This window comes from Triturus cristatus, chromosome 8 (assembly GCF_964204655.1).
Source record: "Triturus cristatus chromosome 8, aTriCri1.1, whole genome shotgun sequence".
Lineage (NCBI taxonomy): Eukaryota > Metazoa > Chordata > Amphibia > Caudata > Salamandridae > Triturus > Triturus cristatus.
Genome location: NC_140591.1, coordinates 808,692,429 through 808,718,315, shown reverse-complemented (window position 1 = coordinate 808,718,315; position 25,887 = coordinate 808,692,429). Strand labels below are relative to the sequence as shown.

The window sequence follows — 25,887 nt, the reverse complement described above, 5'->3', positions numbered from 1 at the left end:
GCCATGTATTCACCAAGATACACTTAATCAGTCAGTTATACAATCAATTTTTCAAAAACCAAATCATCCATTTAGACACTTATATACCCATTTATTCTTCCATCGACCTTGAGATATACATATATAAAACATATTTGATTTTCAGAAAAACACACATTCACTGCATGATGTCATCAGTGATGTCACTGACCGTGTCATGAGTGATGTAATATGTGACGTCATCAGCAGTGCATTGCGGGCGCGCGAGTTATAGTTAGCTGAACTAACTAGAACGGGGAAATTTCAATGGTTTTGTACGTGTGAAAAGTCCAGCTAACTATAACGCCCCAGAAACCTATGGTTTTTTCAGTGAATATATATATATATATTAATTGAAAAGAACCAAAGGTTACAGGGGCGTTATAGTTAGGCTCAGATTTCACTCATACAAAACCACTGAAAATTTGCAGTTATAGTTACCTGAGTTCACTATAACTTACGCCCCTGCAATGCACTGCTTATGACCTCACATATTACATCACTCATGACATGATCACTGACATCACTCATGACCAAACCCACTCAAACACCATACATCCTCGCATAAACCCACTCACCTGCCCACACAACTACTGTCATACTCATTGACAGACCCATACAACCACTCACACACCCACTCACTTACCCTTACAGCCACTCACACTCCCTCTCTCTCTCTCACCCATACAGAAATTCACACAGCCACTCACTCACCCATGGAGCTACTCACAAACTCACTCACCCATACAACCACTCACATATCACTCTCACACCCACAGAACAACTTACAAACCCATTCACACATGCATACAACCTCACTCACTCTTACAGCGCCACACAGACACCCAATCAAACACTATACAGTTGTAGCCACTCAGATGATATGTCAGAAATAGGATTACTAATTACTAATGCAGAAACAATAGTAATTTAACTTCTGCAGTAGCTTAGGATATATCTTTAAGTCTCAAAAACTTTAAGAAAACATTCCGAATCACTAGATGATGTCATCAGTGATGTCATTTGAGAGGTCATCAGTGATGTCACTGACCGTGTCATGAGTGATATAATATGTGAGATCATAAGCAGTGCATTGCGGGAACGTAAGTCATAGTTAGTTCAGGTAACTACAACTGCTGAATTTCAATGGTTCTGTAAGAGTTCAATCTGAGCCTAACTTGAACTTCTCTGCAACATGAGTTTTTTCAGTGAATTTTTAAGTTATTTTTATGCTATTTCCCAACTATAACATCCCTGTAACCTTAGTTTTTTTCTATGAATTTCTAAGTTTTTAAAATATGTTATTCCCCAACTATAAACTGTGTGTGTGTGAGTGGCTGTATGGGTCGATGAGCGGGTGCATGAGTGGCGGTATAGGTCGACGAGTGGGTGTGTGAGTGGCTGTATGGGTCAGTGAGTTGGTGTGTGAGTGGGGGGTGTGAGTGGGGGTTTGTGAGTGGGGGTGTATGAGTGGGGGGGTGAGTGGGGGTGTATGAGTGGGGGGGTGAGTGGGGGTGTATGAGTGGGGGGGTGAGTGGGTGTGGGTGTGGGTGTGTGTGTGTGTGCAGCTTTATGGGTCAGTGAGTGGGTGTGTGAGAGGCTGTATAGGCCAGTAGTGGGTGTGCGAGAGGTTGTATAGGCCAGTGAGTGGGTGTGCGAGAAGCTGTATAGGTCAGTGAGTGGCTGTGTGAGTGGTAATGTGGTTGTGTAAGTGGTTTGTGGGTGTGTGTGCGTGGTTGTATGGGTTTGTGAGTGGTTTTTGTGGGTGTGACTGTGTGGGTCTGTGAGTGCGTGGCTGTGTGGGTCTGTAAGTGTATGTGAGAGTGGCTGAACAGGTGTGTGAGCGGTTGTCCAAGTGTCTGTATGGGTGTGTCAGTAGCTGTGCGAGTGACCGGGCCAGAAAGATACCTTCACCTGCCCCTTTATCTAACAAGAGTTCAGTTTTGCACAAAATGTCTACCGAACTGAAGTACTTCTGCTGCTTAATTAGCAAGTGCTACCTCGTTGGGTAATAACTAGTGCATAGTCTATACTACAGCTGCGTAATGAACCATGAGGAAATGTCTCCAGTGACCTTGCGTGTATGCAATGCAATTTCAGTAGTGTGATTTTTCATCTAGGGTCTTGATCCACAAATCTAAGATAACACGAATCCTCATCTACAGAAGAGGACAAGACTACAAAGAGTGTAATCGCCACCAAACAAGGGTACTTCCTTCTAATTATATACACTATGTGCTTCTTTGTTTATGATGTCATAAAAATTCTTCTGCAACAAGAAAGCACCACCAAAGTCGGAGTGAAACACGCTCAGAGGCCTTCTGGTAAGCCGTTCATCAACGTGGGAAAACGCGGGAAGACCTTTGTATACTACTAAGGAAAACGGGGCAGGGGCAAACAGACCTTGCAGATGATTTTGTGCATTTGCATACACAGGGTAATTAAAAAGGAAGAACCATGAACTCTATTCTCAAGACAAGAAAGAAACAACTCATCACAGTAACTACAGATCAGATTGCGCTCCAATAGATCAACAATGCATTCACCTACATTAAGATTTCAGATTGTTTTTCAACATGGAATACGAGAGGATACACACTTGCTTTGACTTCGCCAAGCCTAAGAAGTTAGGATCATTTGTACTTTACAGAAGTGGAGCTTAAAGGGGTTTGCTTGTACTGGGGTGTTTATGTTTTTAAGTGCTTACCACTGAGGTTTCATTTCTGTGAACTGAGCATACGGGCCAAATTGGAGCCTCATTTTTTCCAAGAAGAGGCCAAATGTTTTGCCAAAAAAGTCTACCGAACTGGAGTACTTTCTAATGGTTCCTTAGTAAGTGCTACCTCGTTGGGTAAATGTCTAAGGTATATTTTTCTTCACTACAGCTGCGTGAAGGACCACAAGGTAATGTCTCCAGTGACCTTGTGTGCATGTAATTTCAGCAATGCGATTGTTCCTGCAGCATCTTCATCCACAAATCTGCGATAACAGGAATCCTCATCAAGAGAAGACAAGACTACAAAGAGGTGAATCTCCACCAAACAAGGGTACTTCCTTCTAACCATATTAAGTACTTGCTTGTTTGTTTGGTGAAAATGGCCTCATATTCCTCTGCATCAAGAGCGTGTCACCAAACTCCATGGGAAATGCACCTGGAGGCTTTTTGGTAAGTTATCCATCAAAGTGCAAAAAGGCAGGAAGACCTCTGCATATTGAGCCAAAAATCAATAAGGGGAGAGAGAGGCAGAGTGGCCCTCATCCCCCAGCCGATTTTGGCCCTGGGGATCCCATCACCCGGAGCCTGGGCTTATCATGATGGGTGCCCTGGAGCCTACACAGGGCACCCAGTCTCCAGCGTCTATGGACCGCGCGGGGATCCTTGATGCCCCTGCAGTCCCTAATGGCTCCCTGCTTTCAGCAGGATCTGGCATGGCTCCCACACACAGGAAGCAGCAAAAAACTACTGCTACCCATGTGTTGGAGCAATTTTGTCATCTGTTTTCCTGCCTGCTGATGAAAAGTCCACTCTTAGCAAGAGGGAGCAGTTTTCCAGGTCCCGCCAGCTGGGAGATAACTTCTAGTTTGCTCTTGCTTGGCCCTGGGGGTGGCGATCCACAGGATCTTTATTAGCGCTGGGAGTGGAGCCTTGCTGCCCCCTCCTTTCCTTTTCAAGGGCATGCCCTGGGGAGGTGTTGACCCCGGGGCCGAAGACGGCCTGGGATGACGGGGGGGTTGTGCGCTCCTTCTCCCTCTGTTATATACGTTGGCCCAGGGTGGTGGTGGTCAGCAGGGCCCTCACAGGTAAAGGGGGGGGGTCTGCGCGGCCCCCTCCTACATATAATAAAAGCCCAGATGAGGTGGTTGTCCCCGGGTCACCTAAGGTTAATCGTGCTCTATGCAAGTCTAACTAACGATTTAGTGCACGGGGGCCATGTGCTCTACCACCCCACTGAATTACTAAAACGCTTGCCCTTGGGACCTGGCCCACCGAGAACTTAAAAAAACTCAAATATGTGCAGGAAACAGAGTATTACTACCCCCCCCCTGATTTGGAGAAGAGCCACCTGTGATTTTCGGCTAAAATAAAAAAAAATGCTTTCTTTTCCCTTGCACGGTCCCTGGGAGACCCCAGCACCAGAGTTAGGGGGTCAGGGTATTCCTACCCTCCCCCATTTTCATTTTGTTTTGGGGGGGGGGGGGCTGAGTCCCAGTCCCAAAATGGCTGCCAACACTTCCTATTACAAGTATTGCTGGTAAATAGCACTGGGACAAAACATGGACCCATAAGATAGAAGGCTGGCTGCGAGGGGCACGTTTGGGTAATGACAGTCCGATAGTGGGCATTTCCGCTCTGTGAGGAGTTTGCTCACTCCACTTTATACGATTGCAGATGATCATGATCGCGGTTAGTTTAGCCTGCATTTGCTGCATACCACTCTGTGCTGTTTTGAATTGAATGTGTCTCTTTTTCTAAAACTTCAGTGTCTGTTTTTAAAAATACTTAATTTTATTGTAAGGGGGGTGGGGCAATCTCTTTGTTCAGTTTTAAACCATTCTTGTTTTCTAGGTCATTGCTAGGACCTCAATCCCCATTGTGCGTCCTAAATGGCACTTTAGCAGAATGTGTACTGTTGGGGTAGAATAACGCATTTGTCAGCCAATTACCTGCTAAAGACATGCACTCGGTCACTTTCAGTTCAGGCTGCACTTTATTCTAATCCACTTCCTCATTCCCTTTGAAGCTTTGCTGGGACGCCATTTTCTGTTGTTCGCGCTCTAGTCATTCCCTACCAGACTCTATGGGCCATATAATCAAGATCAGCGTTAAAATTATCGCCGCTTTAGCGGCAGGAAACTGCTGCTAAAGCGGCGATAATGGGCTTGATAATATGCCCTTGTGAATTCCCATAGAAGCCCATGTTCACACCAGAACATGGGCTTCTATGGGAATTCACAAGGGCATATTATCAAGCACATTATCGCCGCTTTAGTGGCGATAATTTTAACGCTGATCTTGATAATATGGCCCTATATTCCTCTAATGAGTATGTGGACACGCAGTGGTTGGTTTCACTCGCATTTGCGGCATACCACTCTGTGCCGTTTTAAATTGTGTTTCTTTTTCTAAAAAAACAGACGCGGTTTTTAAAAATTATTTTATTGTGGGGGTAATCTAATGAGGAAGCGGGCACAGAAAGGCATCCCCGTCTGAGCCCATCTGCATCCGGATTGCGGCTAGTGGTAGCGATGCTGCGAGTAAGCCTCACCATAATGCTCCTTGTGTAACTACACTAAGGCCGAATTATTATAACTTTGTACTGCATCCTGTGGTCTTGTAGATGATTTTACTGTTGGTAACTCAGGAGTGGGATTCAACTGCCTCAGAGCGGTTTCATTCTTGAAGCCCCTAAACCATGCAGCCCCAAACTCGATTTGGGCTATATGACGGGTGGGGTGATTCCATGCTATCAAATCCTGGAGCCTCCTTCTCAATAGGCCTTATAAATTGTCGCTCCTTACCACATGCATTCGATATTTTCAATTTGTTGACTGAATACCACTGGGCTCTGCTGTTTCATACCGAAACTTGGTTAAAAGACAGTCCAATATTGCCTTGGCAAACCCCTCAGAATTCTCTATCAGGTACTTTGATTCAGACGACAAAAATGGGGGTGGGTGGCTATTATACACCGTTCTGCCTTCTCCAGCACAGTATCCAAACTAAACAACATTCAAAATATTGAAGAAATGTCCTTCACATTATTCTAGTCCCTACTTTTGCATTATCAGGCGCACTGATCGATCGCCCTCCTGACGCTTCAGCTGCCTCCCAACAGCTTCTGAAGGACACTTTTGGTCAACTATCCCCTCTTCATGTCAACGTCCTGCTATAAAGTGATTTTAACCTCCATATGGATGACACTAAGAACTAACCCACACAGCAAATGCTGTGCCCGATGGAAAGTTTTAACCTGGAACAACTTATTAAGGTGCCCACTCACAAAGAAGGTCACATTCTGAATCTTATTCTGGCGAACTCCTCTACTGTGAGGGTAAGGCAATTCTGAAACTCACTTGGTCTGACCACATTTTGATCCCTTGTAATGTTATTTCCTCTCCTCCGGGTGCCACACAGATAATAACGAAGAAAAGGTCAGGACTGGGGCATAAAATCTCTGACTCCCTACTCATGAAGGCGCTCCAGTCCTCTCCCTGTTATGGGACACGGGACCTAGAGCAGGACACACCATGTGTCAACAGCTGGTTGACGAAGGCTATTGACACAATTGCACCTTCGAAATCCCACTGCCCTAAGAGACTTAGACCATCCACGCCTTGGCCCTCTGACACCCTTAAGTCAAAAATCCATTTGCAAAAAGGTTAGAAAGGGAAAGGAGGTCCAATTATGATAAAGGCGTAAAAGCAATTTACCAAGCGCTCTCTATAAATATCATGCGGCTATTCGGTCGGCCCAAAAAACATTTATTGCCTCATCTATCTACGAGGCTGCAAACAAACCGCATGACTGGTTTAAAGTTGTTAAATCTGTTCTCTCTCCCATACCAACAACAAATGTACTCTCCTTTTAAGGAGCTAAGTGAGGGTCTCTCTGTCTACGTCTTCGGAAAAATACAAGCCATCCACGATCAGTTCCCGGCTGAGAGTCCCTATAATCAAGGCGCAACATCTTGTTCCTATTCCAAACCTCTACTGTCTAGTTTTGTCCCTGTTGCCTTAGAGGAATCAGCAGCAGAACTTGGAAGTTGTAAGTCTGGCTCTCCTCTAGATCCCTGCCCACTGGCCATCCTCAATCTAGCTGCACCGGTGGTTACCCCCATCTTGAACAGATTGCTAAATGAATCCCTATAATCAAGGAGCAACATCTTGTTCCTATTCCAAACCTCTACTGTCTAGTTTTGTCCCTGTTACCTTAGAGGAATCAGCAGCAGAACTTGCAAGTTGTAAGTCTGGCTCTCCTCTAGATCCTTGCCCACTGGCCATCCTCAATCTAGCTGCACCGGTGGTTAGCCCCATCTTGAACAGATTGCTAAATGAATCCCTGGTGCTGGTGCCTTCCTGCTGGAAAACAAGCTTTGCTGCTTCTCCTGCTCAAGACGCCATCTGTCGATCCTAGGGTTCTTAGCAACTTAGACCAATCTCACTCCTTCCTACGGATGCAACACTTCTTGAGAAAAATGTTAAAAAGCAGATTTTATACTTCCTGGTGTCCAATCATCTGCTCCATGACTCCCAAATCAGGCTTCCGTGCGGGCTGCAGCACGAAGAACACTCTACTTGAAGACTCAGAGTACATTTAAGAAAATCTGGATTCAAGTACCCTCGTCTTGGTAATGCTTTTGGATTGCTCTTCGGCATTCAATAGGTCTCTCACACTATTTTGCTGGAGACTTGAAAAGATCATTATCAGAGACAAAGCTTTGTTATGGCTGAAATATTTCATTAGTAAGCGCTCCCAGGCTGTTTTTCTTCCACCTTTTAACCGTGCATCAAAACCATTAGAGTGTGGATTCCCACAGGGGTCACACACACTTTAATATATACCTGGAGCAACTAGCGAAACTAGTCAAGGGGGAGTGAAAGTTGAATCCAACGCATATGACAACTCCTTTTCGCCTCTCAGGAAAAACTGTCCACGTCCTAGAACTCCTTCAAACTCTGCCTAAAATCAGTGGTGGACTGGATGAATACAAGCTGTTTAAAGCTTAACTCCGATAAGACTGAGATCCTAGTAAGTAGTCCACACTTGAATGATGTAATTCAAGTAGGTTTATTCAGGTAAATAAACAGGTAGTATAAATCCTCAGTAAGTCCTTATCAACAGCCCCACCAGGAGCAGCCTCATAGCTGCTCAGCCCCATCCACTAACTGTCATCACTCATCCAGTCACACAGGCATTCCACTCATGACCCATTCACCAACATTCCATACAGAACACAGACACACAGGCTGAGCAGCTAGGACATGGTAACATAAGAGAAAGAATCATAGCGCAGGAATACTACAGCCTCAAGTGCACCCCTGAAACCAGCCTTTGGTGGCCGTTGGAAGTGAGTTACTCCCCCTTCCAACACCTGTGTTAAGAAACCTCAGATTGAAATTTGACTCTGGCTTTACTTTTGAGCCTCAAATCAAGGCAATATCCACCACCTGCTTCTTCACTCTTAGGTCCCTGAGAAGGATGCTGTATCTCCATGGAGTTTTGGAAGACGGTTGTCCACCCCTTGATTACCTCCAGGCAGAATTAACCCAATAGCTTGTATCTGGAGCTCCCGTCCTTTCTGATACAGCATCTCCAAATCATTCAGAACACTGCTGCCCAGCTAATTCTCAAGATTTCCACCCGAATAGTGGTGTCAGGACACCTATGTCATCTACACCGACTTCTAGTGAATAAAATGATCCAGTTCAATGCACTCATACTTGCCTTTAGGGCCTACAACCAAAAGGCTCCTCTCTACCTCAGGCGCCGCTTCAATCCAGGAGAGATCTTTGAGATTCAATAATCTGAAACTCTTTCAACTCACACATATTCACAAGGCTAGAAGAGGAGGTAGATCGATCACTTTCCTGGCAACTAAGCTGTGGAATGCGATCCTGCTTGCTTTGAGAAGCAGCCCGCCTGAAGCTGCTTATAGAAAAAGCTTAAAAACCTTGGTCTTCAACTCCTGCGTAAACGTCAGTTAACATCTCTTCCTTTTGGTTTCTTGTGGGTGTTTCTTCCGCTAGCGCTTGGACAGCTCCTTGAATGCAGCTGTTCGCTCGACAAATGTATTGTATTATACGACTGATTATAAGCAATCGAAACTTGGTTTAATTTTAAATATGTTAAATATGTTCAATCCTTGACTCAACTGCACTAAAGTTGTAAACACCAGCATTTCTTGAGCAACAAAGGATAAAAAAGAAAAAACACACATAGACAGTTATATTTTAGTATCGAAGAGAGACTGAATGGGTTTGTGAAGGGGGATTGGGCAACATGATGGAAACATGAAGATTCTGAAAATGCCATCCAAACAAGGGTATGACTGTCACCAAAGGTGATGAATGAATAACTTCTCAATAGACTAGTCTCATTAGCAGACCTTGCACAGTCTTCAGAAAGGGCTATTGAGACTAGGGCAAGGAGAGCGCGCTCATGCGCTTACTGAAAGCCGTAAAGATTTAGTATAAGGAAATTCATAAATTAGTTGCACACAAAGCATCTGGAAACCAACGAACCTTTTCACTTGGATCATGTGCAGAATACAGAGTACGGGAAGATATGATGCACCATCTTGATCGAAGAGCCCCCATCTACAAAGAAACACAACAATTACATTAACATCTTCCAAACTTGCAATGAACAGAGAAAAAACTATTTGCATTGCCCTGATAACCTCTAGTTTTGGTCCTCCACTGTTCCTAAAATGTCAGCAAAGTGTACATCCTGAGACACAAGCAGGCAACTGTTACGCAAAATCAAAATGGAAGGAATAGTGAATAGTACTGGTGCACCAACTTTTTAGGTAAAAAAAAAAAAAAGCCTACAATGTTCCACATATTTTTGGTGTGTGTGATAATACAGCGTAACGGCAAATTGGGCAATGCTTGGAAGTAAATATAACATGGCTTCAGGCTCAAATACGTCTTCAAGTCTTTAACAGTTTCTCAATCCTGATACTCCACTTGTCAGGCTTTAATCAATTTTTGAAACCGCACCACATGTCACCAAAGTCACTTTCAAAGCATTTGATCAGCCTGCCATACAGAATTTGTACAAAAGCGCAAACAGGGCAGAATCTGAGACAGAAAGGAGCCAAATGACTGCTTTAATGTAATTTAAATAAGTAGTGCAAAAAAAATTTCTAAAGCGCCCCATTATCTAAAATGTGTACTGCCACTAACATTAACTAAGACAACGTATGAGCAGCCTAGCCTAAAGAGAACGGATTCAGGTTTTCAAACTTTTCTGAAAGGCAAGAGGGTTTTGCAAGTTTTTAATTAAATGTCCACATTAAGCCCAATTCTGAAGTGAGCAGTTTCCCAGGGAGATGCAATCAGGTTAAAGATGGGCAATGCTTAGATATTGTTTAACAAAAATAACAGTTAATTCACTAAGCTTTAAAGTGAGGACAGCACAAATACCTTAAAATCCACCCCAAAGTGAGGTGGAAATGATACAAGACAAATAGTATAGTACAGGATAATCAAGATAAAACACACACATAGATACTTCCGGGCCAGAGAAGATTTGAATAGAGTATTAAGCCAACTCTTGCATGGAGAGTGAGAGAAAATGTATAAAAGAGAAAGATCCTTTACTTTAGACGTAAAGCTGCGATTAATGCGACAAAGTCTTGACCTACTGGTATAGGACACCGGAGAGGATGGGAAACTTGAACACCCATCGATGCGATCAGTATTAGAAAGAATGAGGGGCGGTGGGCACTCTATGCCATCAACTAAAGCACTGGCAAGTACTGGTAAGGAGTGCTGGTTGAGCTCAATAGAGTATTTGAAGTCCATATCCCCGGAGGGGGGGTGGTGGGTGGGTGGGGGTAGTTTTCTTATAAAAAGTGTAATGACTTGTACTTGTTTGAGCTCGGCGTCCGGGTGGTTGCAGGTGATGGGTGTGTTTGATCACAAATACAAAACAGTTACAAGTAAAACATTGAAAATCTCCATTAATGTCCACAACACAGAGATGGTCATTGAGGAGCTGAGAGACACTGAAGGGATTCAAACAGGCCCTGGTAAAAGTGGAGGGGCTTCAGAGGAGTCAAGAGGGACTGGCTGTTTCTTTGCAATATCTAGAAGAGTTCAGGGGTGCTCTTGTGAACAATGTCTTGAAACTGGATGAACTGGAGGATACTGCGGAGAGGTGCTCAATCAAGGGTCCTGTGGATTCACTCGGACGCCATTTAACTGTACTGCATGCTGCTACAGAAACAAGCATTTGCAATGCAATAGGTCTCGCATTTGCGAGAGTTTGAGCTGTTGGCATTGTAAATGACAATGCCTTTTATTTACGTGTTGGTTTTTAAAACATAAATTAAAGGAATTGCCATTTACAATGCCAATAGCTTAAACTCTCGCAAATGCGAGACCTATTGAATTGCAAATGCTTGTTTAGAAAGATGATATGGTGCTGGCTGAGCTCGTAAGGGTACGAATGCTCTGACCTCAGATTGATTATTTATGTATTGTTTATTTATTTAGCAGTTTTAGCGCGAACACAGCCCAAAGGTTTGAGCGCTTTACATGAGCATCAGGCACATTACAGAAGTACACATGGATTTTTTGTGTGTGTGTGTGGGGGGGGTTAGGCATGGGGGAGAATAAGTGATTTGCCCAGAATCACAGGATGTTGAGCCGAGTCGGCAAAGTCGGCAGCTCTGGACGCTTGAGGCATGGAGCACTTTCACTGTAAACATGTCGCCATTCCATCAGTGGCGCGCACCTCGGCATCATCTTACACCTTTCTGGACACATATGATAAAAGAAAATGCAGTTCAAACGAATTAAACACCATTAGTATTACCTGGACGGCTCTTTGTGTTCTCGACCCGGGGCACGCTATTATCTTGGAAAAAAAGCTTGAGTTCCGGTTCTGCTGCAATAACTGCCAAAGCTGACCGTTCCCTGTAGTACATTAAAATACCACCACTACGGCCAGTCTGTCGGAAGCATTCCACGTTTAATCTGGATGCGCGCATGCACAGAAAGGTTAAGAGCAGAGGCACGGCCATCCACTTCACTGAAAGATCATTCCTTGATAACTCCGGCGCACCCGCTTGTAACATAACACGTCTCCGCCGAACAATTTATTTTGCAGTTTTTGCGCGGACCCAACCCAAAGGTTTGAGCGCTTTACATGAGCATCAGGCACATTACAGAAGTACACATGGATTTTTTTTTGTGTGTGTGGGGGGGGGGGGGGGGGGTTAGGCATGGGGGAGAATAAGTGATTTGCCCAGAATCACAGGATGTTGAGCCGAGTCGGCAAAGTCGGCAGCTCTGGCCGCTTGAGGCGTGGAGCACTTTCACTGTAAACATGTCGCCATTCCATCAGTGGCGCGCACCTCGGCATCATCTTATACCTTTCTGGACACATATGATAAAAGAAAATGCAGTTCATCCGAATTAAAAACCATTAGTATTACCTGGACGGCTCTTTGTGTTCTCAACCCGGGGCACGCTATTATCTTGGAAAAAAAGCTTGAGTTCCGGTTCTGCTGCAATAACTGCCAAAGCCGACCGTTCCCTCTAGTACATTAAAATACCACCACTACGGCCAGTCTGTCGGAAGCATTCCACGTTTAATCTGGCACAGAAAGGTTAAGAGCAGAGGCACGGCCGTCCACTTCACTGAAAGATCATTCCTTGATAACTCCGGCGCACCCGCTTGTAACATAACACGTCTCCGCCGAACAATTCAAAAGCCGAGAGCGGTCTATGTCCGTTTTCCATGCAGGGAAATATAAACACCAGCTAATGAAAACGAAAGACAAGTGGTGTAAAAAATCTATCTCTGGTGTTTCAAAATAACAATTTACGAAGCTGAATTAAACCCCTTGAAAGGAGAATATAACAAGAGGCGACGCTAGGACCGAAAGGCTCTGTGCATGCTCACATCGCACAAGCGCTTGCCATGACGTACTTGCTCGGCTTCTGCCAAAAGGTTTATTGTCTTAATGGGGCCATGTGTTTTGCCCCATAAAGATAAGAAACCTTTTGCGACCAACACAAAGCAAGTGAGTCCGTCCAAATGGGGCGGCTCGAAAAGCCAAGCAAAAACGGCATCGACACCTCTGTTCCAATGGCTGGCCACCGTTTAGCATAAACGGTGACGCCAGCCAATGGAACAGAGGGGCGGGGCTTAAAACCCCTTACAGAAAATACCCTGTTAACTCTAAATCTCGCCAGCGAGACTGCGCAGCATACGCCAGGCGAGACCTAAAAATGCTTAGGAATCTTCTGTGTAACTTGAGGGGAGGTGAAGGGATAAAGTAAGACTGCTGCTTCTCATCTGACTTGACATTGTTTCGACGCAAGGAGAGTCACACTTGGATCCGCGAGTGGAGGGGGAGTAATGTAATGTTATATTCCACAGACTTCAGGGGCCTCATCGCCTGAGGCAATACAGAGAAAAGAAGTGCGTTATGAGGGCACATATTTGCAGCTCTTCCGTGACTTGCACCCAGACACATTATCTAAAAAGAGGGATTTGTTGGTGATCAGAAAGGAATTTAACTTCCAACCCATGGGATCAAATCCACCATCCAATAAAATAAGGGGTAGTTCACAGTAATGAAATAATAGTTGTTACGAGGGAGGAGGCTGCTAAAGCATAAAAAAAGAATCTGTGACATACTGAGCATCATTATCCCTAATTGGTTTTATTTTCTACTTTGTGGTTCACCAGTACTTATGACCCTGAGAACCATGATGAGTTTGACTAATCTACGCCTTGCCAAATGGTAGTGATATTGCCTATTCACTTTCCTCTCCCTTGGGTATATCGAGCCACTGTTGTTTTGCCTTTATGGGCTTTTCACATTGGGGTGTTTGCAAATTTAAAAGAAACTGTTAAGTATTTTTATCTCACATCATATATGGAATTTCGATTCGGTTTTCTTTTTCCCCAGAGTTTTATATATCGCGAACTTGACCCGAAGGTTTCAGATACCAGAGCGCTTTACATGAGTGCCAGTTGCGTTACAGACAAACACATTAATTGTTTTTTTAGGCACAGGGAAATTAAGTGATTTGCCAAGAATCACAGGGTGTTGAGCGTCGTTGCCGAGGCTCGAACCCGGTTCCCCAGATTCAAGGTCGACCACCCTAGCCATTAGGCCACATTCTCTGCCCAGTTGTTTTCTGCAGTGTTCTATATGCTATATAATAAAAATTATTTAAACTTAAAAACGTTTACACTTTGGTGGTCACTGCTAAGAACAGGAGAAGACAAGCTAAAGGAAGTACTATTATTGGTTGGTTGAATAGTAAAAATGACGACCATGAGGGGTATAAGAGAGCCAGTTCTCAGAAAAGTGGAGAAGTGGGAGGCTAAAAGCATCAGTACCAAATGGAATAAGGGATGGCCGGAAAAATAAGAATACAAGCACACTGTACTGTATGATAATTATGAAAAGAGGAGGGCAAGTTTTGAAGAAACAAGTGAAGCACAATATTAACTTCAGCAGGACAAAAAGACATCAAACCCCACTTTGTAGGGAAAAAAGCAACAAATCAAAGATTTAAATAGCTATATACTTCATCGAAGTAACATGCATTGCCTCCAACACAATGTGATCCTGCCACATGCTCAGGAAGGCTGCAATTATTATTAATAGATATTGAAAAGGTATTGATACTGACAGTTCCTGCACAGAGTGTTGCACCACATGAACTTTGGACTCTGCTTTCGGTAATTTGTAGAAACCTTGTATGCTTTCTCTTGGGCTCAGGTACGTTTCAATGGTTCCCTTTCAGCCCCATTCCCAATCTCACGTCTGTTGTTAGTCATGGTCATGGAATCCTTTACCAAATGGCTGAGGACTGATGCACAGCTTTAAAGGTTTCAGTGTCAAGGCGAACAGGAAGATAGTGTCCAGAGGACTCTATTCATAAAATATCTAAACAACTCTATCCCACATATATTTGACGTTCTCCATATGTACAGAGATGCCTCTGGGCTAAGGGTAATCTAGGCAAAAACCATGCATGCCCATGTTTTGAGTGTATTGCCTTCTTTGATAACTACTACTCAAACAGAAGTATCAGGAGACCAGTTCAGATACCAGAGTATGGAAATTTCAAGTAGACAAATCCCCAAATGGAAGCTAAACATCGCCCTCTTAATCACAAAACTAAAATTAGATTTCAAGGCGTGTGCTGCTCTGCCCCTTCCAATTATGGCCGAAGTGGGATACTTAAAATGATCTCTCTGCTCCGCTTACTTGCATGTACTCCAACCCAACCCCCGCACTTCCCTCCCACCCCACGACCATTTTTGGGAATTTGAAGTCTGATCATCAGATTCTTGTGAGAAAACTAGATGCCCTGCATTTTGGTCGATACAGGTTGACTGAGTTTATATGAGGCTGGCCTAGGTTGGGCAGATAGAATATTGAACTACTTTTCTTCAATTCTGGACCCGGTAACGATTGGTTATTTGGCAACAGACAGGATTCTGAATTTTGGTTGAAAATTTGCAAACTTGACCTGTTGGCACTCTTAGATGGTACACCACTTCCTCGTGCTTCACCACAGATTTCTAAAATTTCGATTTTATCCTGGTATGATGCATTGCGTCACATTAAATAGCATGAGACTTTAACTACAATGACCCCATTATGGAGGGGCATATGGCTTGAACATGCTGGGCAATTACAGGTGTTCCATGCTTGGGATTTAATAGGACTCCAGTATTTGGGGGAAGTGTGAGCCCAGACACACATTAAGTCCTATAAGGGGGTTGTGAGAGAATCTGAGCTGCACAAAACTCAGTCCCTCTGCTATTTACAGCTCCGACATACCTTATACCGCTGCAAAGCTCGATCGGAAGAGCTGCCTGTCTTTAGTCCCATAGAGAGCAAGTTAGTTGCAGAGCCCTTGAGCGATAAGTATATTTCAATTGCATTGCTCATTAATAAATAACTCCCCAGGCCGCCTAATAGGTATGAAAGCAAAATGGTTAGAAGATATAGGCACTTTAGAAGGAGACGACTGAACAAAAACCAAGATGGCGATTAAAACTGACAATTTCCTCTCAACTTTGTCTAATGCAATTTAAAACTTTAACACAGGTTCTACTATTATCCACTGTGACTTTGGAAGAAGGGATGAGCTTCAAATCCCCTTTGTTTGAGATGAAAGACCTCCCTAGTTACTTATATTCATGTAATATGGGAATGTCCTACAACAGTGAATTATTGATTTTGCGTGCAGTGGTGGCTAGGAGTAGTATTAGGAACATCATTGGGTTATAGCCATTAATAGCAAAGAGGGATATCACCAGGCTCTGGGGCTCAGAAAGGACCCCCACACTAAGAGAATGAACTGTGGTATGGATTTCTGTACAAAAACTGAAAATCCATTTTACAGAGCGGGGGCTGTCCCCAAAAATTGTAAAGATCCGGGACAGATGGTGGGATTATTCGCTTGATGCAGAAAATGGAGTGAAAGATTCCAGATTATGACATCACAGGTGCTACACTGCTATATGCAACATGTTTTAATCGGAAAGGAGTAATGAGTGATCAGTCTTGAGGGTTGTGAATAATGTTGGAGGTGGAACTAAGTGCTTGGACTGTTGTTTCCTGTTGTTATAACAATATAAAATCAATAAAAGGTTTTTAAAAAGTCATAGTTTATGTGCACTATTGACAAATTAAGATTTCTATTTTAGAAATGATACATGTACAACAATATTAGACAATAGTACAATTATAAACCACAGAGCAGAAGGAGAATTATCTGGACACTTCCATCAGGCAATAAGGTAGAAAACGCAGGCATTATCAGCAAACGTAAGCCCATAAAGGTAAAGATTTTAGAAGATGAACATGGAGTGTCAAGCATTTGTGGACTAGTTGAATCCAACACAAACATCATGCCATACCCAGCTACTGGTACTTTCCAATCTGGACCCCCAAACACAGCATTCATTTCTTGGTTTTTTTACACCTGGTTCCACAGATCCCTTTTTAATATCCAGGTTATACAAAACCACTAGATATTTCCGAAGTGCAAGAACATTTAACTCAATGGACCATATTTGTTCTATCAAATGTTCAAGTATGAATCGACCACACATTCAGGGCACCAATAAAGGAGCACAAATTTCTACTGTGAAATTAAGACATTTTTGGATATCATTTCACAGTAACAGGGGGTAAATTTTAACATGCAGACAAGCAGAATGAGCTAAACATGGCAGAAAACCTGTGATGCATCCATATGCTATTAAAGAACAAGTTACTTACCTTCGGTAACGATGTATCTGTAAGAAACATTAGTTAGTTAGATTCCTCACCTTAGAATATCCCCAGGCATCAGACTGGATCCGGAAGATATTTCGTCAGCAATACCCCTTGCGCGTCGCTAGGCGTCGTCTGCGGCTCTGCGTCTGTCGTTGCCGTCGTGCGCCGGAATGACGTCGGAGTACTTAGACGCCGCCCTCGCGCGCTGACGTCAGTTCTTGTACATAGCTTTCCGCGCCAGGAACGCAGAGCCATGCAAGAGACCGACTCTGGTGCCAAAAAATCTAGGGGCCTGAAAAGGATAACCTTAACCCTAGATGTCGGTTCGCAGAACGGGGAGGATGGGTGGGTCGGTGAGGAATCTAACTAACTAATGTTTCTTACAGATACATCGTTACCGAAGGTAAGTAACTTGTTCATCTGAAAGAAACACGTTAGTTAGATTCCTCACCTTAGAATAGATACCCAAGCAATACCAACCCCGGTGGTGGGTCTGCGAACCAAGATCACACCAGAAAGTCCTGGAGGACGGAACGGCCAAAGAAGCCATCCCTCCGGACTAGGCTGTCTAGGCAATAATGCCTGGCAAACGTGTGCAGCGAAGCCCACGTCGCCGCCTGACAGATATCCTGCAAAGGGACTCCCCGCCCCAAAGCAGTAGTAGCCGCTGTGGCCCGAGTAGAATGGGCTCGCAGCCCAACAGGAGGGTCCTTTTTTGCAAAGGAATAACAGATTTTTATACACAAAACAACCCACCGGGAGATGGTCCGTTTGTGCACAGCTTTTCCCTTCTTTGCACCCACGTAGCCAACGAAAAGCTGGTCGTCCACTCGGAACTGTTTGGTGCAGTCCAAATAAAAGGAGAGCGCATGTTTTGGGTCCAGACGGTGGAGCCGCTCTTCCTCTTTGGAAGAATGCGGAGGCGGAAAGAAGGTGGGCAAGGTGACAGATTGCCCAAGATGAAAGGGAGTCACCACTTTCGGAAGAAAGGAGGGACGAGGCCGAAGGACAACCTTGTCCGGATGAACAGATAGAAAAGGAGGGAACGTGTGAGTAATGCCTTTAAATAAGCGTGACACTACAGGGGACTTGAAAAGAGAGGGTTGATCTGGAAGCCGCAAGAAGGCAGAGAGGGCAGCAAGATAACCTTTCAAGGTGCCCAGGGCAGCGCCCTGTCGGACCAAAGAAAGAAGAAAGAGGAGAACCTCAGAAAGAGGGGCGGAAAGGGGATCCACAGCCTTTGCTGTGCACCATGCCACAAATTTGTTCCACCGGCAGGCGTATACCGTCTTTGTGGAGGGACGTCTGGCTGCCAGAATGATATCACAGACTTCAGGAGGCAAGTCAAATGGCATCAACTGCCGCCGCTCAATCTCCACGCATGGAGGTGGAGGCTGGACAGGTTCGGGTGGAGGACCGTCCCCTGCTGCTGCGACAGAAGATCCTCCCGAAGGGGCAGACGTATCGGAGGATCGGTCAACATACTGAGTAGCTCAGGATACCAGTACCTTCGTGCCCAATCCGGAGCCACCAAGATGACTTGGACCCGGTCGTGCCTGATCTTCTTCAGCACTCTGGGCAGAAGTGGTATAGGCGGAAAGGCGTACAACAGACCGCAACTTCACTCGCGACGAAAAGCGTCGCCGAGCGAGTGCCGCCTTGGAAATTCCAACGCGCAGAACTGCTGACATTGCACGTTCTCGTCGGTGGCGAATAGATCTAACCAAGGCTCTCCCCACTGCTGAAAGAGACCTTGCGCCACTTCGGAGTTCAGACGCCATTCTTGATCCAGCATGCACCGGCGGCTGAGTTCGTCTGCTCTGGCGTTCAGAGAGCCCGCCAGATGTTGAACCACTAGGGTGACGCCCTGGTGTTCCAGCCATGTCCAGAGGCGCAGAGCCTCCTGACAAAGGGTCCACGACCCCACCCCGCCCTGTTTGTTGCAATACCACATGGCGGTGGTGTTGTCCGTGAACACCTGCACAACACTTCCCCTGACAGAGGGAAGGAAGGCTTTCAGTGCAAGTCGGATCGCTCTCAACTCCAACAAGTTGATGTGGAGGCGAGACTCCGCCGGAGACCAGAGGCCTCTGATCTCCGCCTCTCCCATATGGCCACCCCATCCCAGGAGGGACGCGTCCGTCACTACGACATGCTCCGGTAGGGGTAGGGAGAGGCTCTTGCCCGTGACCCAATCGCGGTCCGTGAGCCACCACTGCAACTGCTGTGCAGTGCCCTCCGAGATCAAGACGTGGTCGGACAGGTTGCCGTAATGCTGGGCCCACTGCAGAGCCCGCATGCGCCGCCTGGCGTGATGCACTAGTAGGATGCAGGAGGCCATCAGCCCCAGAAGCCGCAACACTAGCCTGACCGAAACCCAGGATAGAGGCCAAAAGATGGGAATCAGGGCCTGTATATCCCGGACCCGCTGTTCCGGTGGATAAACCCGGAACTGCACCGAATCGAGAACCGCTCCGATGAAGAGGAGCTTCTAAGAGGGGCTCAGGTGTGACTTCGGCACATTGATGGAAAACCCTAGCAAATGCAGTAGATCCGCCGTTGTCTGGAGGTGGGAGACGACTGCCTGGGGCGAGCCCGCCTTCAACAACCAGTCGTCGAGATAGGGGAAGACTGGAACCCCTGATCTGCGCAGATGAGCTGCGACCACCGCCATCACTTTCGTGAACACCCGAGGGGCACTGGTGAGGCCGAAGGGGAGCACGGTGAACTGAAAGTGCTCCTGACCCACCGTGAACCGCAGGTAACGCCGGTGAGTCGGCAGGACGGGGATGTGGAAATATGCGTCCTGCAAGTCCAACGCTACCATCCAGTCTCCAGGGTCGAGGGCAGCTAGAACCTGAGCCAAAGTTAACATTTTGAACCGTTCCTTCCGGAGGAAGGCATTGACGTTCCTGAGGTCCAAGATAGGGCGTAGGCCCCTCTTGCCCTTCTTGGGAACCAGAAAGTAGTGGGAATAACAACCACGACCTACTTCTGGGCTCGGAACGCGCTCGACGGCCTCTTTGGCCAAGAGGGCCGAAACTTCCTCTCGCAGGAGATGCAAATGATCCTCCGAGATACGGTGGTGCTGCGGTGGCATGGCTGGAGGGGTCGTCTCGAAGGGGAGGGAGTAGCCCCTTCGGACGATTTGCAGCACCCACCTGTCCGAAGTGATGGTACGCCAGTGGAGCAGGTGATGGTGAACCCAGCCTCCCACTGGCGAGGAATGGGCCGGAAAGCTCGGACTAGGAAGGCTTGGAGGCGGATGCTGCCGGGGTGGATGTGGACTGACCGCGTCGTCCTCCATTACCGCCTCGGCAGAAGCCACGTCCGATCGCGTGCAGGCTGGTTCTGCGGCCGGTGGCTAGGCGGACGTGAGGAGGAGGAGCCCCTTCCTTGGCCACGAAAGGAGCGAAAAGTGGAAGTTTGTGGCCGCGGGGCCGAGAGGCCCAAGGACGTGGCCGTAGCCCGGGAGTCCTTAAAGCGAGCCAGCGCACTGTCCGCTTTCTCACCAAAAAGGCGAGTGCCATCGAAAGGCATGTCCATGAGAGTGCTCTGGACATCCCCGGAAAATGACGTGGACCGCAGCCAGGCGTGACGTCTAAGCGCCACCGTGGTAGAAATCGCCCTACCCAGCGAGTCCGTAGTGTCAAGTCCACATCGGATTGCATGACGTGCCGCATCTCTCCCATCGGCCACAGCTTGGGAGAGTCGTGTCTTGGCCTCCTCTGGACACAGGGGTAGCACGTCCTCCACCGTATCCCACAGAGAGTGGGAAAAACGGTCCAAGAGACAGGCGGTGTTTAAAGACCGCAAGCCCAAACTGAGCGAGGAGAACAGCTTCTTACCGAACTGTTCCAGTCTCTTGGAATCCCGGTCCGGAGGAGCGGTCGGGAAGGAGGATTGGGAGGTAGAGGCCTGGATAACCAGACTCTCAGGGGTGGGGTGTTGGGACAGAAAACTGGGGCCGCCCGGAGCAGGGCGGTGGCGCCTGGCAACGCTCCTATCCACAGGAGGGACTGTGGAGGGCTTGGACCAGGTGCCCTGCAGAACGTCAATGAGGGCCTCATTGAAGTGCAGCAGAGGCTCAGTGGAGCTTGCTGCAGACTGAAGCACCTCGGTGAGGATGTTCGTCCTCACAGCCACGGCAGGCAGCTCGAGCCCAAGGGCTTCCGCCGCCTTGCGCAGCACCACAGAAAAAGCTGCACCCTCCTCCGAAGCCACAGTCGGAGGAGAGATGAATCCAGTGTCCTGTGAGGTATCCAGACCACTGGCCTCCTCCAGTTCATCTGTCCAGTCCTGAGAAAGTTGACCTTGGAGGGTCATAGGGTCATCAGACCCCTCCCAGTCGCCCCCGTCATCCGATTCCTGGTAAACAGGAGGAATGATCGTGTCCCTAGCGGCGCCGGATGCGGCGTCGATGGACGCCGCATCGGCGCCGGGTCCCGACCGGGGCACGACGTCGACCGGAGTTGGCGTCGAAGGTGGCACCGGTGTCGATGCCGGCGGAGGAGGCGTGACGAGGTCGACCGGCGTCGACGGGGGCCCAGGCCTGGGCCCCTCGGGGTCCTGCGGCGTCGGGCCGGAGCCTCCGACGGCGCCGGAGCCGCCGGCGCGCAAGGACGCCCAGTCGTGTCCGCGGGGCCCAAAGGCGCGCCAGCGGGCGTCGACGGCAGAGCCAGGCCCCTCATGGCCGAGAGGAAGGCACTGATCTCCGCCGGCGTCGCGTCAGTCCCAGCGACCGGCGGGTATGGGGACTTGCGCGGCGCCTGCGGCTCCGATGGGGCCGCGGGGGTGGAACCACCCGGGCCCTCGGCCGAGTCGCGCGACCGGCGAGGGGAGTCCGAAGAGCGATGTTGCCTCTTGGATCGCTTGGACTTACCCGAAGAGCCAGACGATCGATGGTGTCGACTGCGGCTCCGCGACCGATCCTTGGACCTCCTCCTGGACCGGGATCGAGAGGGGCGCGGAGCCGAGTGGCGGATCTCGAGAAGCTTGCGGGACCGCTCCCGCCTAGCTTTCGAGGTCAGGGCCCTGCAATCGGAACACGACTCCGCGTCGTGGTCGAGGCCCAAACAGTAGAGGCACCGGCGGTGGTGATCGGTCACCGACATCAGTCGATGACAATCGTCGCAAGCCTTGAAACCAGGCATCCTACCGGCACCAGATGTCGAGAAAGTGACAAAAGAGTCAAAAATATTTTAGTCAAAAAAGACTAAAAGGGGTAGCTCGCCCGGATCGGCGCTTACTGGCGCGGAAAAAAGAAGAACTGACGTCAGCGCGCGAGGGCGGCGTCTAAGTACTCTGGCGACGTCATTCCGGCGCACGACACCAACGACGGACGCGGAGCTGCAGACGACGCCTGGCGACGCGCAAGGGGTATTGCTGACGAAAAATCTTCCGGATCCAGTCTGACGCCTGGGGATATTCTAAGGTGAGGAATCTAACTAACGTGTTTCTTTCAGATAATGTACTATAATGATTTTGAAAATGTGAATAGAAAAATAAAGCTCAAGGTTTTGGGTTATAATGCTACTTGACATCTGTATATGAGATTTAGAATAAAAGAAACAAATGTCCCAAAATGAAAGTTTTATGGAGTAACCACCCATGGATGTGCATCAGATAAATAGAGGCAGGTTCAAAACTGCAATATTAATTAAATAAAGATACACAGGTACTTTCAAGAGCTGATCAGCCAACTAAAGACTTACTACCGAATACATATATAAGGCTTTATTAAAGCAATTTATCCACAATTAAGAGGCACATACCATTTCCTCGCTTTCTGTTTGCTGGTCATTCATCTTCAAACAGATTTGTACTCGTTTACCATGTCCTTATCTTGCTGTGGGAAAGCCCTTTCTTACTCTTTCACTCTCCATCTACATTTTGTACATTTACGCTGTGACTTTTACCTTACCTTTTATTATCCGTAAATTCCTAGCCTCCCTTAACACCTTATCCTCCCCTCAAACCTCCTTGCTCTCTTGCCCTTACTCTATCCTTGACCCTTTACCTCCTTTTCATTTACCTTCTCCCCTTCTTACCCCAATGCAATTAGCCACTTGTCAGCTTATCCTTAACTCCTTACCTCCTTTTCAAGTACCCTTTTACCATTGCCACTTAACCCCAATACAATTAGCCACTTGTCTGCTTATCCTTAACCCTTTGCCTCTTAACCCCTTCTCACTTGTCCCTTTACCCTTGATGGAGCAAGGTTTCACATCTAAAGAAACTTGCTCGTATGCAATCCTCTCGAATAACCTGTAATACCATAACCAATCTGTCTGTAAGTACTAATTTTGCACCATATTTCACATAACTATATCCAGGGGAAGCTTGTCTATGTGCTGTCTTAATAAGTAACTAGAGTGTACTAAAAATAGCCGCTTAAACGCGGGAAATCTTCTGCGCATGCGTCTTCCACATCACGTGGTGTGGCGTTCTTCTGTCGCTTGGGAGGAAATCTTTGCAGCTGCGCAGTAACTTTTAATATGGCCGCTTCAAAAGCAACACACTAATGTGCATGATGAGCTGAAACTAACCTTTGCACGTACTACAAAGCTATTAATACAAAAGATGTATTAAGTAAATGGGGTTAGAGTAGAAGTAAGTGGTATACAGTGAATTCATTTAAATTTGTATTCTAACATGTTTCTTTCTGACTTTATTAATAGTTCGCATTTGGGCCTTGGAGGGTGACTGATGTCCTCATCCTTTGTGGCAACCACGCATGCGCCCTATATCTCTGCTCTCAAGTCAATGAAGTCATTTGACAGACTGCCAAAACCCAAAGCCAGCAAGGAGATGAGAAAGTAAACTCCTGACCCTACGAAAGGAAGACCCAGCAACATTGTACCTTAAATTTATCGATCATAATACGAAATGCTTGTGGGAATAAAGCTTGTGGGTATTAAAATTAAAGGGCGGAGAATCAGACAAAAGACTTAAGAAAAATATTGCACTTGGTATGGTGTGATGTCCTCTCTCCACTGCTTGGCCCAATCAAATTACGGGTGAACATGGAATTGAAACATTTGGGGGTGGATCATATACTTGAATTTGGTATAACAAGAGGTAGGTATAGATAGTTAGATACACTTGATGCGGAGATGCTGCTGCTGTGATGAAATGCTGCCCAATTTTGCTGCAACCTGACTGAAGAATCCTACACTAGGGAAAGTCGTGGAACAACCGAGGAGGCATATCCAGGGAAGGGTCCGGACTCACCTGAACCGGACAGAGTAGCACCAGAGAGGGGTGTAACGCTGTTGTTACACTAGAAGAGGTCACTTTTCCTGTCCCGAAACTCTGACACTCTGATGTCGGGGTCCTCACACCATTCTAGGTAAATATAATTGTAGGGTAAATGCTCGGTACTTGCTTTTCTGTCCTTTATCTCCTCAGGTGCTGTCATTGCAAAGAGTTGTTAATGCAAACTGATTTAAGCTAATTGCACTATTTTTCTGATGGAGAATTCTGGTCTGTTCATGTGTATTTTGATTTGACTCACAAAAATTATTAATTCAGATAAACTTTTAAAACTCCCCTCGAGTCTGTGGTTCTTTAGAATAAAATAAATGCATTATTGTATTTCCTCCCTATTCTAATCTACTACTAGATCATATCAAAAGTGCATTTACTCAGGAGACAGGAATGGCACGAATACTGGTATAAAGGTTTCCTAAGGTAAAATAAAATTGATGACCAGTGGATATTTGCCAGCTCATTGTGTGTATGAATGCATATGGGTCCAAATGGGTGTTTTGTGTATGAATGTGTAGAGCTGGTAAACTCCGCTGCATCACCCTTACCCCATATCCCTTAGACCTAACCCTTACCACCTTTACTTGCACTTAACCCTAAAACATTACATTTAACTGTTACCCTTAACACTATCCAAAATCTTTTTACCACATATTAGTTATCTATGCTTTCACCGTACAATTTCCAATGAAATGACAAGATGATCCCCACTGAAATAGTAGTCCACGAGGAAATGCCCAGAAGAACATTGCAAGAAAATGAAATGGATGGAGACAAACAGTATGCTTTCAAAGGAACATCTCTTAGAAAAATCGAATTTTCAAACACAAATCTTCACAATCCTATTGAAGACTGCATGAAAGATTCATTGGGCATTTCTGAAAGAAAGAATCAATCTATAATACACATGGGAAAATGTTAACCAACAAACAATGTAACCTAAAGAACTACTGTGGACACAGCAAGATCTTAATGTTAGCCTCTGCTTTTATTTAATAGACATAAATGTTAAACTATACAATATGCAGAGGCCACCTTCTAGACTCTAAACGCTTTGTAATCCAATGATTATCTCTAGCGTCCACAGAAGAACGCTTCTACCAGCCTATGTGAGGTAGGAGCAAGCATCAAAACAAAACAAAGGGGAGCAAAACGGAAGATGAAAAAAAAAACAGAGGCAATGACAACTTTTAAAGGAATGCAATGTAGACAAAACAATTCAATACGAATAGAAATGTATTGCAGAGAGGGAGGCATTATTTTCTTCAACAAACTGAAGTTGTTATACCATGGGGAAGTAGACGAAGATGAACACTTTACCAGAATATAAGATAAATCACCATTATAAACTAGAGAGGCAGTAAACTCAGCGTCTGACCCTTTCTCTACTCATATATGCTCAAAATGGCCACTTTTCATTCCTTAAGACATTATCAAATAATTTTTAAAAAAATCTCTGATCCTATGAATTTGAGAAAGATTATTTCTAATACAATATTGGTGAGAAAATGTGGCTTAACGGCTAGTGCGGTAGACCGGGTTTGAGTCTCAGCAATGATGCTCAACATTCTGTGATTCTGGGCAAATCACTTAACCTCCCTGTGCCTAA

At 46.2% G+C, this 25,887-nt stretch overlaps 1 protein-coding gene across 1 annotated transcript in view; it reads right to left on the bottom strand.

Annotated features, from left to right (window-relative positions):
* The window catches only part of PCCA (propionyl-CoA carboxylase subunit alpha), a 2,516,110-nt gene that overhangs the window by 2,416,049 nt on the left and 74,174 nt on the right, over nucleotides 1–25,887 (bottom strand). The window contains exon 2 of the mRNA XM_085622263.1: nucleotides 9,262–9,336. Coding sequence (XP_085478389.1) covers nucleotides 9,262–9,336 — 75 coding nt within the window. The remainder of the gene's footprint in view (nucleotides 1–9,261; nucleotides 9,337–25,887) is intronic.